The following is a 15224-nucleotide window of genomic DNA, read 5'->3' on the forward strand; positions in this document are numbered from 1 at the left end:
CCTGAGTCGCCACCAGCACTGCGGCGCTCTCAACGACAGATCAAGGCGCCCGAACGTCTAAATTTGTAACCTTCTCTGTAATTTTAAAACCAATCTGTATGTATATAGTTTTCCACCCCCCGCTGGACTCATTTTAACAGGGGGTGAATGTGGTAGTCACCACTGTTGTATTATATTGTATATATGGTTCTTAGGGTAAGGCCCCTGTATTACAGGTACGGGGGAAGATCCCTGCCTGCTGGCTCCGCCCAGGAGGTGGAGCATAAATGTGTGTGCTCTCCGAACAGCAGCCATTTCGTCAGCTGCTGTAGGAGTCCACACATCTCTGTGTAATAAAGCCCTGGTTACATTCTACTCTCGTCTAGTTGTAATTGATAGTGCATCAGTGTGTGTGGGAGCAGGGAGTGTGTGTGGGGGACAGAGAAAGCCGCGGGGGGACAGGGAGGGGGACAGGGAAGGGTGTGTGGGGGCAGGGGAGGGTGTGTGGGGGCAGGGGAGGGGGTGTGTGGGGGCAGGGGGTGTGTGGGGGCAGGGGGTGTGTGGGGGCAGGGGGTGTGTGGGGGCAGGGGAGGGGGTGTGTGGGGGCAGGGGAGGGGGTGTGTGGGGGCAGGGGAGGGGGTGTGTGGGGGGAGGGGAGGGGGTGTGTGGGGGGAGGGGGTGTGTGGGGGGGAGGGGGTGTGTGGGGGGAGGGGAGGGGGTGTGTGGGGGGAGGGGGTGTGTGGGGGCAGGGAGGGCCGTGTGGGGCAGTGAGTTGGTTAGGGAGGTGAATTTTATTGACAAATTGTTGGCGGCGGAGGCGAGCCGGGGTGGGGGGGTTGTAGAATAACACTAATAAAGTCTGCCCTGTATTTTTTAAACACTGGATAGAAAATGAAGTCCCGGACAGCAGCAACAGCAGTGAGAAAGATGAATCCTTCTCTGCGAATCACAGCCCATGAGAACCGCGTTGGACCAGAGACTAAGAACGTCTACAATGAGGATTTCTTTGACAATCTGGATGGAGTGGCAAATGCATTGGATAACGTGGAAACACGTAAGTGGTTCTATGAATGAAGGTTGACTATCAGATCAATTTTGACCCTTATATAAAATAATACAAAGGCACTTTTGCATCAACAAGCAGAAACCCACACATTGCTGCATTTCTTCATGGATTACAAACTGACTTGCACTTATATTGGGCCTTTTGCAGCTTCAGGCTATCCCTACATTCGTTACTGCCAGTGGTACTATTGAAGTGTAGCACTACTGCAGTGTAGGAAAATGCAAAAGCCAATTTGTGCACAACAAGCTCCCGTGGGGCATCACGGTGGCATAGTGGTTAGCACAATTGCTTCATAGCTCCAGGGTCCCAGGTACGATTCCCGGCATGGGTCACTGTCTGTGCGGAGTCTGCACGTCCTCCCCGTGTCTGTGTGGGTTTCCTCCGGGTGCTCCGGTTTTCTCCCACAGTCCAAAGATGTGCAGGTTAGGTGGATTGGCCACGATAAATTGCCCCTTAAGTGTCCAAAATTGCCCTTCGTGTTGGTTGGGGTTACTGGGTTATGGGGATAGGGTGGAGGTGTTGACCTTGGGTAGGGTGCTCTTTCCAAGAGCTGGTGCAGACTCGATGGGCCGAGTGGCCCCCTTCTGCATTGTAACTTCTATGAAAAGTTATATAACAATACAACAAGCACTGTCATAGTCATCACAACACCGAAGGATGCCGTTCGGCCCACCTTACCTGTGCCAGTTTTTAGTAGAACCTTCCAATTTAGCCCCACTCCTCTGTTGATGCTTTTAATGATGCTGGTCGGGGGACATACTGTGGCCAGTACATCAGGGAGAACTCTCCTGTCCCACCTTTTCTAAATAATGGGCACTTTGAGTCCACCTGCGAGGGTAAACAGTTTAATGTTTGGTCCGAAAGACTGCACCTCTGACAGTCCAGCCCTCCCTCAGTGCTGCATTAGAGTACCAGCCTCGATTATCTGCCCAAGACTGTGGTGTGAAACATAAGTGCAGAACCTTTGTGACCCAGAGGCGAGAGTGCTCCCACTGAGCAACAACCATAAGCCTCGACATTTTTTTTCATAAACTTGTTGCTCTTTTTAGCCTTAGTTTTATTAGCTCTGATTATGTCACCTTTGCTCACGTGTCGCCAGGTATCCTTCTGATACCGCCACGTGGTTCAAGCTCGAGTTATGATTAATAAGTCAGCACACCGCTTAGTAAGATTGAAATCAACGGTCATTTATTATGTACAGCAATAGATACTTACACAATAATCCTACTATCTATCTCAAAACCTACCACTACTGGCCAATACTTAACTTTAGGAGATGGCCCACCAGGTCAGGGAAACAAATAGTTTATCGAATTGGATCTGGCTGATGGATTCAAAAGGCTGATACGGGTCGATGGCTAGGAATCTCTATCGGGTAGCGATCACTGGAGTCAGACTTACGGTTCTTTGTTGAAGGTTCTTGCGAAGGTTGCGAGCAGGTGAAGAAGGGAGAGAGAGAGAGATCTGAACTTGGCCCCTCACTTTATAGAGCCCAGGGGCTTCCCACCTCTCGGGGTGGCCCTTGACCCTGAGTCCCAAGTGATTGGACTTGTTCCCAATCACTGGGTTCGATATGCTCCAATAATGGGGCGATTCCTCGATCGGGGGGTGGTCGTTCACCTTTCTTTGTTTCGGCCACTGCAGGCACTGACAGGTCTGGCCCGGCATTCAATTGCTAATATGTTGCAATTGTTCCCGGGGATAGCCGATTAAACTGCAGATGAACTGGGTTGATGTGCTGCTAACAGTCTTGGGTATCGATCTGGGCCGACTTCCCCAGAGCCGAATACGCTATTCTGTCTGCAGCTGTCCGTTGGTGTCCTGTTGGCTGCTTTTCCCATCAGCCTTTTCGGTTAGCCATTTTAAATCGGGTTTTAGCCAAATTAATAGGGAATCAGCCATTTTAGGTGACTACAAACTTCTTTGCGTGATTAATCTTTGCTCTCATCCTCGCTGGCCACAGAAATGTTCATTTGGAGAAGAAAGTCTCTTGTCAACAGGGCAGCACGATAGCATAATGGTTAGCACAGTTGCTTCACAGCTCCAGGGTCCCAGGTTCGATTGCCGGCTTGGGTCACTGTCTGTGCGGAGTCTGCACGTTCTCCCCGTGTCTGCGTGGGTTTCCTCCGGGTGCTCCGGTTTCCTCCCACAAACCCAAACATGTGCAGGTTAGGTGGATTGGCCAAGGTGCCAGGCTGGCTACCAGGGTACCCAGGTGGCAGGGTACCACCCTGCCCAAAGGGCATGCAGCTGGGGGCCTCCGATCCCCTGGGAGAACCCCACGAGTGCTGTTTAGTCTGGTCCCCCATTTGTGGGGACCAGTGCTGAACGGCGCTCGCCCAAGGTCTCTGAGGCAAAGGGATTGAATCCCAAAGCCTCAGGTACCACAGGAATCTGCGCATTAGAGCAAGACTTACTGCCTCGCTCCAATATGCAGATTTTCCAAAATGTGATCCCGCCCATTGTGGACGGAATTTACATCGCAACGTCTCGCGAGATTGTGTTGAATCTCGCGAAGGCAAGTTGCTGCTGTGGGTCTGGAGTCACATGTAGGCCAGACCGTGCAAGAGTGGCAGATTTCCTTTCCTAAAAGGCATTCGTGAAGCAGCTGGGTTTTTACAACAATCTGTGATCGTTATCATGGTCACTGTGGTAGTCGGTGTAGCGGTATTACGGTACCTAATAATGCTGGAACACCATTGGTAGATATTGTATGTTTGCCATTGGTCAAGCTGTATGGTAGCTCTGCCCAGCAAGGCGGGGTATAAGATCCCTTGCCGCCCCAGCAGCTTTCTTTCTGTACCTGAGATGCTGGGGGAAACATCTAGCTTATTAAAGCCTTCAGTTGGACTACAACCTCGCTTTAGTAGTCATTGATCGTGCATCAGTCACTATTACTGAGACTAATGTTTAACTCCCGGTTTATTTGTTGAATTCAAATTCCACCAGCTGCCGTGTTGGGATTTGAACCCTTGTCCCCAGAGCATTGACCTGGGCCTCTGGATTACTAGTCCATGACATAATCTTTCCTCTTTATTCGTGTCACAAGTAGGCTTACATTAACACTGCAATGAAGTTACTGTGAAAATCCCCGAGTCCCCACACTCCGGCGCCTGTTCGGGTACACTGAGGGAGAATTCAGAATGTCCAATTCACCTAATGAGCACGTCTTTCGGGATTTGTGGGAGGAAACCGGAGCACCCGGAGGAAACCCACGCAGACACGGGGAGAACAGGCAGACTCCACACAGACAGTGACCCAAGCCGGGAATCGAACCCGGGTCCCTGGCGATGTGAATCAACAGTGCTAACCACTGTGCTACCATCACCACGCCACCACCGGCTCCAGCAATAGTAAACGCAAGTTGTTGCTGTAATGGCGTATGTTTCGAGAGGAATTTTGCTGATAATACCCTCTTTGCTTCCAGGGCGATACACGGATAGCCGGTGTGTGTTGTTTCGGAAACCACTGCTGGAATCGGGTACCTTGGGCACGAAAGGAAATGTACAGGTCATCGTTCCTTGTCTTACGGAGTCCTATGGCTCCAGTGGGGACCCTCCGGAAAATTCTTTTCCCATCTGTACGCTCACGAATTTTCCCAATGCTATTCAGCATACGTTGCAGGTAATTACAGAGAAGGTGAACGTTGTGTTGAGAGGCGGTGAATACCGTTTGAATTGCGTCAGAGGGAGTGGAGGCATTTTGGAGCTTTACTGCTAATCAGAATATGTGTAGATATTCCTAAATTAAAAAGGTTCAATCTGGTGTTGTGCTGGTCAGGGAGGGGCTATTCTATATTCTATTGTCAGGAATGTTTTGCCATCTGCAACACGGTAGATATTGCTTCATAGCTGCACAGCATTTGTTGGGTGAATATATATTCCAAACTGTAGGCATCCTGGGCGGAATTCCCCACCCCTTGCTGGGTGGGACAATCGCCGGGGCACCGCGCGAATCGCGCCACGCCGCCCTGACCCCCGCACACGATTCTCCCCGCCCCCCCCCCCCCGAAACCAGCGGCGCACAAATCACACACATGATCTGCCTCTTTCCAGTGGAGACAGTCAGTGAGTACAGACACAGGGTTGATTCAATATTACACCCACCACGTGGATTGCAGCAACTGGTTAGTCAGTCTGGGTAGCTATAGTAGGATTAGCAGTAGTGTCAAACCCGAGTAATAGAAGTGTAAATAGTTTAATAAACGTGTTGACGTTATCTCCACGTCTGAACCTTCCTTTGTCAAGTGCACCACAAGGAAGCCGCTTATGTTACACCTACAACATAACAAATCAACACTGTTAAACTTAGCGGGCCCCAAGGCAGTCAAAACATTTGAATTCTTGGGAGGGAGAGAAAGAGCACCGGGAGATATTGTTCAAAAAATGCCGGTGAAAAATATCATATCGCACAGACACATCTTCATCACTGCTAACCAAAAACTCGACGTGTCCATCCAGTCTTGTGCCACAACTTCAAAAATCCAGAAAGTGTGCTTTCGGCTCCCTCACTGACGAACCTTTGAGAGATCGCAACGTCTGTGGAATCTATAGTGATGTGTATAAACAGTTGCTGTGAGAGAAAAATCTAACGCTAGAATCTAGCATCTGGATGCAAAATGAGCAGTCGGAAAGAAGCACTGAAGAGCTGAGGGGGAATGAAAAGTTCGGGGGTGCAGAACACGCCCTGCTCCAACTGTGGCGGCCATCACTAAGAACAGAAGTGTGTGGTTTGCAACTACTAAACGGTGTAACAACTATGGCAAGCGGAACCACTTTGCCAAATGCTGCAGGTCCAAGTCACAGCAACCCGTTTCTGCCAATAGCCGTAGTGCAACAGGCTACTTCTCCAGAGTGCGGAACACAAACGGTGTGAATGTGCTGGAGCCCAATCAGAGCACCCAGAACACTGAGCCTCACAAGACGCTCTATTGCGAGAGTGTTGACTCCATCTTCACACATAGCAATGCAAAACTCAAAGTCAAGATCGACACTGGAGTGAAGTGCAATGTCTTGCCCAAATTGAGCCATATGCTGTACCGGATTCCACCAGCAAGATGAAGCTTGTGGCATACGGCAGACAAACCATCCATTTGGAAGGGGTGGCCACTCTTCATTACACGCAGGGTAACTTCCCGTTTCCTGTCACTCAACCAAGACATAAAGCCGCTCTTGGGTCTCCAGGACAGCATCGCGCTGGGGTTAATCCGCCTTGGTCCAGACGTACACACTCTGCAACATCAGGCCCCAGATGTGTGCAGGTTAGGAGGTTGCAGAGATGGGGTGGGGCAGTGGGATCTCTTTCAGAGGGTCGGTGCAGACGCGATGGGCTGAATGGCCTCATTCTGCACTGTAGGGGTTCTATGGCTCCATGTGCACTGTGCAACATGCTCAAGCCTCATCGAACCAAAGAGCCACCACGCCTACATTCACAGCAGCAGACATGGTCGAATGGAACAGAAAACAGCAAGTGGTCCTGGTTGACTCGTACCCTGGTTGGTGGGAAATCGGATATCTGCCCGATTAGAAAAGCAGCACAGTCATCGGTAAGCTGCAGAGACACTCCGCTGCACGATGCATTGCCAGAGGATAATGATGGGTAATGCTCGACAGCTTGCCCCCAGGAAGTCAAAGACTTTGCGCAATCACAGCACTTTGGACACATCACAAGTTGCCGCCTCCACCCAAAATCGAACGGTCTTGCAGAATGGGCTGTACGATCAGCAAAGTATCTCCTTGAGAAATGTGTTCCAGATAACATGGACTTTTATGTTGCACTAAACCTGGGAAATATGGCGAAACAGGGCTTGCTCTCGTCAACACCGAGACTATTCTGCGGGTGTACCTGAACCATGATCCCTTCGCCAAAGCCCTTCTGCAACCAAAGATGGAGACAAATGCAGACACCACCCTCATTAAACGGCGACAAAGGGTACGAAGCACTGCAGAGCCAGGCCAGGCGGTCAAGATCGAAACCATGACAAACTGGTGGTGGTACACAGCCATGTCCCATTACCAAACAGCCATGTGGTTGCCTCGGTTGGTGCTCTCTACATCAGGGACCAGTGTCAGATGCAGGTGCCCGAACCAGCACCACCTCTTCCCCCCCCCCCGCCCAGAGGCCAACACACCGAGTCTGCAACCTATTCCCCCTGCACCACTGGCGATGGAGGCAATGCCCGAGGTTAGTGCAACAAGCCCTGCAGCCACTGGGCACACCACGGGGACACCGATGGTATCTGCCTTAAGGACAACACCCTGAGGCCCGGCTTAGGTCATTGTCTGTGCGGAGTCTGCACCCTCTCCCCGTGTCTGCGTGGGTTTCTTCCGTGTCTTCCGGTTTCCTCCCACAATTCCCGAAAGGCGTGCTGCTAGATAATTTGGACATTCTGAATTCTCCCTCCGTGTACCCGAACTGGCGCCGGAATGTGGCGACTAGGGGATTTTCACAGTAACTTCATTGCAGTTCACTGCAGTGTTAATGCAAGCCTACTTGTGACAATAAAGATTATTATTATTATTATAAACCGGGAAGGTGTAGGCCTGGCGGTCATGGGTATATTGCGATGATGCGGACATAGGGACTGACATGTCATTAACGTGGGATTTCACCCCCAACATGGGCGCAAACACAGCTTATAAAAGCTTCTAAGATTGTTGAATAAACCCTTCTGATTGGTAGTCCCTTCTCATCAGTCTACAACCCAGCAGCTTCTATAATGTGTGCCTTCTGTGTTTCTGGGTGACTTTATCCTTTTTCGTGAAGTCTGAGACAGAAAGGTGTCTGTGGGGCAGCATGGTGGCACAGCGGTGAGCACTGCTGCCTCATGGCACCAGGAACCCAAGTTCATTTCCGACGTTGGGTGACTGTGTGGAGTTTGCATGTTCTCCCCGTGTCTGAGAGCGTTTCCTCCCAAGTCCAGAGATTTGCAGGTCAGGTGGGTTGACGGAGATGAGGCAAGGGAGTGAGCCGAGGTAGGACGCTCTTTCAGAGGATCGGTGCAGACTGGATGGGCCGAATGGCCTCCTTCTGCAATGTAGGGATTCGATGGAAGAGGAATGTGACTAACAGGAAATGGAGATGACTTGTACGTCTCCTCAAATACTAAGCAATCTGCCATGACAAGAAACGTAAGCAAAATTTCTGATTTATAAGATGAAGAATACTTTGTCTTGGATTGAGCAGTGTGTTATTATCACAGCCACAGGATTTAGTGAAATATAAACAGAAAATGCTGGAATTACTCCGAACTGGCAACATCTGTGGAAGAAAAATGGAGTGAATGTTTCAGCTTGACAATCCTTCTTCAGATCATGCCGATGACCCGAGACCGTGAACTGTTTCTCTGCACAGATGCTGCCTGACCCTCTGACTCTTTCTGTTTGATTTATTCCACATTTCCAGCGTCTGCAGTATTTTTGCTTTGCGAAATTACGTTTTAATGGTTTGATATTCTCTGGCTTTTATTGTGGTTTTTGGGATTGATGTTCCCTGTTTCTGTTCGGTTTTAACTCTCTCAAAACCCACTCGGTTCAAATTGAGACAATCTGCTCCCTCGACGTGAAATGTTAGGTTCTTGGGCTTTTCAAGTCGAGGACAGAAAGCAAAATGGTCCCATTGTCATGGCAGGTATCGGGAAGGAGCTGGAGGGGAAATGGGGAACATGTGGGTAAGCCACATTGCTAGCTACATGTCAGGTGACTTGGTACATCCACCAGAGACATTCAGTAAGTATGGAAGATGAGTTTAAAAAAAACCTCTACAGTGCAGAAGGAGGCCATTCAGCCCCTCGAGTCTACACCAACCCTCTGAACGAGCAGCCTATCTAGGCCCACTCCCTGTTACCCCACCTAACCTTTGGACAGACTATAGTCCCACAATTCGCAGGGGTTGCATTCCCACTAAACTTTGCAAACGACAAAATCGCAAATGGCAAACATGTTTTGCAATGGGAGTTGATCAGATACATTCCAGCAATCTTAAAACGTTACATGTTTAAAGAATCCGAAGCATTAAAAACTATGGGTGAGATTGTGTGTGTGTGTGTCACATACACTGGGGATAATGTGTGCTCAGACAAGAAGTCAAGAAGAATGTAAAATTTGTCACACTTCCAGTACTTCAAAGTGGAGGTGGTCGGTGATCAAGGCCTAAATTGCAGGAACACTTGAGTGTCCATGTGCAGACACCAGTACACAACGCCACGGGCAGAGTGCGCGTTCTACTGCAGCAAATATTTCATGTAAATATTTCCTTGTTTTAAACTTTATTTAGAAGGGTCTTTTTTTTTGGCATTTTCCAAAGATGGCTTCCATCTTTTATTTTTTTTAACTGGTAAGCGGACATTTGGTCACACAATGGGTGAACTGGTAGTGGGTGAACTGGTGTTCAGAGACTTAGCGAGTTCGCAAAAGAAGAAGTTGAGACTTTACAGTGACACAAAGAAAAGGAAATTCTGGGATTGGGTGAGATTGAGGATGCTAACGTATATTAGAGATTGTGTGGGAGGGTCAGAACATTGGGACAATGGTATCCTTGTCAATATTTGTCCCTCAATCAAAGTCACGTTTGAAAAAAAAAATTATCTGATCGTTATCACAATGCAGTTTATAGGATCTTGCTGTGTGCAAATTGGCTGCAGCGTTTCCTGCATTACAGCAGTCACTCCACTTCAGCAATATTTAATTGGCTGTAATGCACTTTTTGTCGTCATGAGATAATGATGGGCACTATATAAATGCAAATTATTCTAAATGAGATGATGGTCAGTTGAAGTCATGTACTATCAGAAGATTAGGTTATAGAAGGGGCTAAATCGCTGGCTTTTAAAGCAGACCAAGGCAGGCCAGCAGCACTGTTCAATTTCCATACCAGCCTCCCCGAACAGGCGCCAGAATGTGGCGACTAGGGGCTTTTCACAGTAACTTCATTTGAAGCCTACTTGTGACAATAAGCGGTTTTCATTCATTTTCTCATTTCAGTATGAAGTTTATAGAATGTGTCGGATTGAAGGGGAAGGGAACGTATTAGAAGGGCAGCTTTAATTGTTCATTGTCCTTTTCCTTCAGGCACACAGAAAATGTTTAAAAGTTTGGTGTCCTGGAATCGAGATAGGGAGCAACCATTAATTACAGTGTTCAGCGCACCTTTGCATATATATATTGTCAGACTCAGTAATAGCACATGACATGATTAATCAGCAGCTGCTGCCTGGATCCATGGTAAAAGGCCATGTGGGGAAGACATGGAGCTGAGGCACTCAATCAGGGGGTGGCAGCCTCATCGTTGTAAAGACCGGACTCTTGAAGGAGGATGGGCAGTGGTTGGGAAACACTGGAGGAAGAGTGATGGATGAGTTGATCAGGGATGAGAGGCACGGCGAGCTGGTGGTAAGATAGAAACCGGAGGTTGCAGGATGAGAACTGCTACTGCCACCAGGACACCTGAAGACTACTGAGCGGAAGGATGAAAGAAAATATCACGTAAGCCTGGGTGACCTAGATGAGGCTGAATCTATTGACTTATGGTGGCACCGCTATTTTCAGCATGAAGGCAGATGTTGGGTAAATTCCCTGTCAATCACACCTGGAGACTGCATGTCAGGAGGTGACTGGGATTGATTTTCTGTGCATAATTTCTGGATGACTATCCTCCACTTTCTAAGTAGACTCTGTGGACTGTTTGCTGTGTGGCACTGTTTAAATAGATTTTAGGTAAATAGTTTTCTGCAAGTTGACTATTTGTTATGATGCTTGCTGTACCTTCCAGCCATTCTCTTATGAGGAAAGGTTGGACAGGTTAGGCTTGTACCCACTGCAGTGTCGAAGAGTAAGAGGCGACTTGATTGAAACATTTAAGACCCGGAGGGGTCTTGACAGGGTTGATGTGGAAAGGATGTTTCCTCTTGCAGGAGAATCTGGAACTAGAAGCCACTATTTAAAAATAAGGAGTTGTCCATTTAAGACAGAGATGAGGATTTTTTTTCTTTTGTCAGAGGGTTGTGAGACTTTAGAATTCTCTTCCTCAAAGGGAGGGGGGGTGGGTTGAGGCAGAGTCGTTGAATACTTTTAAGGCAGAAGTGGATAGATTTTTGACAAGCAAAGGAGTAAAAGGTTATAGGAGGTAGGCAGCAATGTGAATTTGAGGGTAGCATTCGATCTGCCATGATTGTATTGAATGACGGGGCGGGGCCGAGTGACCTACTCCTGCTCCTAATTCAGATGTTCTGCAACTTAAAAATTTTTTTTTAAGAGTACCCAATTCATTTATTCCAATTAAGGGGCAATTCAGCATGGCCAATCCACCTACCTTGCACATCTTTGGGTTTTTGGGGGCGAAACCCACGCAAACACGGGGAAAATGTGCAAACTCTACACGGACAGTGACCCAGAACCGGGATTGAACCTGGGACCTCGGTGCCGTGAGGCAGCAGCGCTATCACTTTGCCACCGTGCTCCCCTTGCAACTTGCTGGCTCACACAATGGCTGACAGTAGGCAGTGCATAAAGTAACTGGAAATTAATCAAATGATACAATCAGGAGTACATAAAATGAGTTTTTGTAAATTTGCCAATGATGAAAGCATTAGCTGAAGTGTTGAACCAAAGTGTAGCTGGTGCTACATAATATCACAGGCTACAAGGAAAAAATTTATAACGCTATCCAACCTCCCGTGATGTTACATCCGAGGAGTCCCGACCTAGTTTAGTCTTTAGCGGATGCAAATCTAATTTATCTTCCAATTTAAAGTTGGGTCTGTATTTCTTGTGTACACCTCTGTATCAATGACATTAGAAATCCCAATTGGGATGGCTCGTGCATTGGGAAAAGCTTATGTTTTCTTTTGTGCAATGTCCCTTTCATACCAAAATGGACTGAGGAGTATTTTGAAAGAGGGGAGGTGGTGACATGGTGGTATTGTCAATGGACTAGTGAACCAGATGTCATGATATCCATATTAACATATCATGGTGCAATCACACACACACACTGATGGACAGGTAGACGGACCAATCAACACACACACAACATCACAGCCAATCACCAGTGAGAGCACACGCACTATAAAACAGGGAACACCACAGTTCCCGCTCATTCTACCAGGAGATAGCTCAGAGCACAGAGCTCACAGCGTGCCACGCAGACATACACCATGTGCTGAGTGCCTCTCTAAGATAGTGCTAGGGCTGGGTCCACAGGTTAACTGGTGAAGTACGAACCACAGCCAGAAGTTAATAGTTATTATTCTACAGAATAATAAAACAGAGTTGTACCATCTACAACCGTGTTGGTTCGTTTGTGTATCGGAACACCCAGCACGACACGATACCAGGCCTGGAAACTCGCCAGCGACTGTGAGACCTACCTGCACCTCTTCAGAGATCTGCCATCCTGCACCATGGACACCATCAGCCCGCCGCAGCCGTTCCAAATAGCTGGAAACCTCGGCGTCAACTGGAAGCTGTTTAAACAGCGCTTCCAGCTCTTCCTAGAAGCCACTGACAGGGAGAATGCATCGGACACCAGGAAGACCGCCCTCCTCCTCTCCACAGCGGGGAAACACACCATCCACATCTACAATTCCCTGGCATTCGCGGAAGGTGAGGACTAGACGAAGTACAAGGCGGTCCTTCTAAAATTTGAGGAACACTTCAGCGTGGAAGTTAATGAGAGCTTCGAGAGGTACCTCTTCCAGCAGCGCCTGCAGGGTGAGGATGAGCCTTTTCAAACTTATTTGACACACCTCCGTATCCTCGCGCAGTCCTGTGGCTAAGAGGCCACCTCCGACTCCATGATTCGGGATCAGATAGTTTTTGGGGTCACCTCGGACACCCTATGCCTGCAGCATCTCAAAATAAAGCACCTCACCCTGGCCACCGCCATCGAAACCTGCGTCCTCCACGAAAACCCGACCAGCCGGTACTCCCAATTCCAGGCGGCCGAATCGGCATGGCAGGGGTCCTACGAGGCGGAGCGGGTCCAGTCGATAGAGTTCCTCCCGGCCCGCGACCCGGACGAGGGCAGCCATTTTGCACGCTTTTCGAGGCCTCCCGCGCTTGTACGCGCCAAAAGAGCGGACGTCGACGCAGAGGGACGTGATGCGCAGGCGCGCTCTACGCAGGACCGCACCGCGCATGCGCGGTGGCGCAACGAACACCATGATGTCACGACATGCGGCAACTGTGGATCCGCACACTTAAAGCGGCAATGTCCAGCCAAAACGCGACAATGCCTCCACTGTGGCAGGATGGGCCACTACGCTGCCTGCTGTCGAGCAGCTCAACCTGCCACCTCTCCGCAATTCCGCCAGCCTCGCAGGGACGTGCGGGCCATTCAGCCCCCATACACCGAGTCATACCCTGACGATGTGCAGACCGGTGATACCGACGACCGGGAACCCTTCCGCGTTGCGGTAATAGACAGGAACCAGATGTCCCTAAGTAGGACCCACCAGCCGATGCCAGTGCCCAGCATTAATCCGGGCGATGAATGTGCGCCACCCTAACGGTCAACCGATCACCAATCACATTCCGCTTAGGCACTGGTGCCTCCGCCAATCTCATTGCATGGTCAGCCTTCCAGACCTTGAAGGTTAAACCACCGATTTGGACATCCCACTGTCAGCTGGTTGATTACAACGGGAACGTTATCCCGGCCATGGGGTCCTGCCAGCTCGAGGTTGCACACAATTCATACACAGCCACACTGTCTTTGAGATAGTTGGATCCTCGAAGGACTCTCTGTTAGGCGCACAGGCGTGCAAGATCCTCCACCTCGTTCAGTGGGTACACATTCTGTCTCCAGAAGGCACGTCTGATTTCCCGGATGCAGACTTTAGGGCGCAGCTCCACTCGCTCCTCGCCCACAACCAGGAGGTTTTCGAGGGCATGGGCACACTGCCCTACACTTACAGAATACGGCTCAAACCGGACGCCACCCCGGTCATTCACGCACCTCGTAGAGTCCCAGCACCACTCAAGGACCACGTCAAGCAGCAGCTGCAGGACCAAGGAGTGCTTTCCCGGGTCACGGAGCAAACGCCATGGGTCAGCTCCATGGTGTGCGTAAAAAAGCCCTCCAGCGAGCTCCGGATCTGCATCAACCCGAAAGACCTGAACAATAACATCATGAGGGAACACTACCCCATACCCAAACGGGAAGAGAACACGAGCGAAATGGCCCGGACTAAAATTTTCACCAAGCTTGATGCCTCAAAGGGTTTTTGGCAGATTCAACTGGATCAGTCCAGCAGGAAGCTATGCTCTTTCAACACTCCCTTTGGCAGATACTGCTACAATAGAATGCCGTTTGGCATCATCTCGGCATCCGAGGTGTTCCATCGCATCATGGAACAGATGATGGAGGGCATCGAAGGGATGCGAGTCTATATTGACGACGTCATCATCTGGTCCACCACACCACAGGAGCACATCAGTCGTCTCCAGCGCGTCTTTGCACGGATACGAGATCACGGCCTGCGCCTCAACCGAGCCAAGTGCTCTTTTGGCCAAACTGAGCTAAAGTTTCTGGGGGACCACATCTCCCGGTCGGGTGTGCGGCCGGATGCCGACAAAGTGGCAGCTATCGCAGCCATGCCGCAGCCGGCAGACCAGAAGGCAATGCTACGCTTTCTCGGGATGGTCAACTTCCTGGGGAAGTTTATTCCCAACCTTGCCTCGCACACAACGGCTCTTCGCCACCTGGTCAAGATGCCCGCACACCAGAAGGAGCTCATGATCAAGCTCACCACAGCCCCGGTATTGGCGTTCTTCGACACTACTCGGGACACAAAGATCTCGACTGATGCCAGCCAGTCCGGCATTGGGGCGGTACTCCTGCAACGGGACGACACTGCATCATGGGCCCCGGTCGCCTATGCCTCGCGGGCCATGACCCCCACAGAACAGCGCTATGCGCAGATTGAAAAGGAGTGCCTGGATTTGTTGACCGGCATCGACAAATTCCACGACTATGTGTATGGTCTTCCGCAGTTCACTGTGGAGACCGACCATCGCCCCCTGGTCGGCATCATTCAGAAGGACCTCAATGAGATGACCCCTCGCCTCCAGCGCATTCTGCTCAAGCTCCGGAGGTACGACTTCCAACCTGTCTACACCCCGGGAAAGGACCTCATCATCGCGGATGGCCTGTCCAGAGCAGTGAGCACACCGCCCGAATC

The 15224-nt window shown here is 49.9% G+C and overlaps 1 protein-coding gene across 3 annotated transcripts in view; it reads left to right on the plus strand.

Annotated features, from left to right (window-relative positions):
• The window catches only part of uba1 (ubiquitin-like modifier activating enzyme 1), a 416000-nt gene that overhangs the window by 79839 nt on the left and 320937 nt on the right, over positions 1-15224 (plus strand). For all 3 annotated transcript variants that reach the window (XM_072472935.1, XM_072472934.1, XM_072472936.1), the window contains exons 14-15: positions 868-1033; positions 4473-4669. In XM_072472935.1, coding sequence (XP_072329036.1) covers positions 868-1033; positions 4473-4669 — 363 coding nt within the window. The remainder of the gene's footprint in view (positions 1-867; positions 1034-4472; positions 4670-15224) is intronic.

The sequence above is a fragment of the Scyliorhinus torazame genome, chromosome 13, assembly GCF_047496885.1.
Source record: "Scyliorhinus torazame isolate Kashiwa2021f chromosome 13, sScyTor2.1, whole genome shotgun sequence".
Lineage (NCBI taxonomy): Eukaryota > Metazoa > Chordata > Chondrichthyes > Carcharhiniformes > Scyliorhinidae > Scyliorhinus > Scyliorhinus torazame.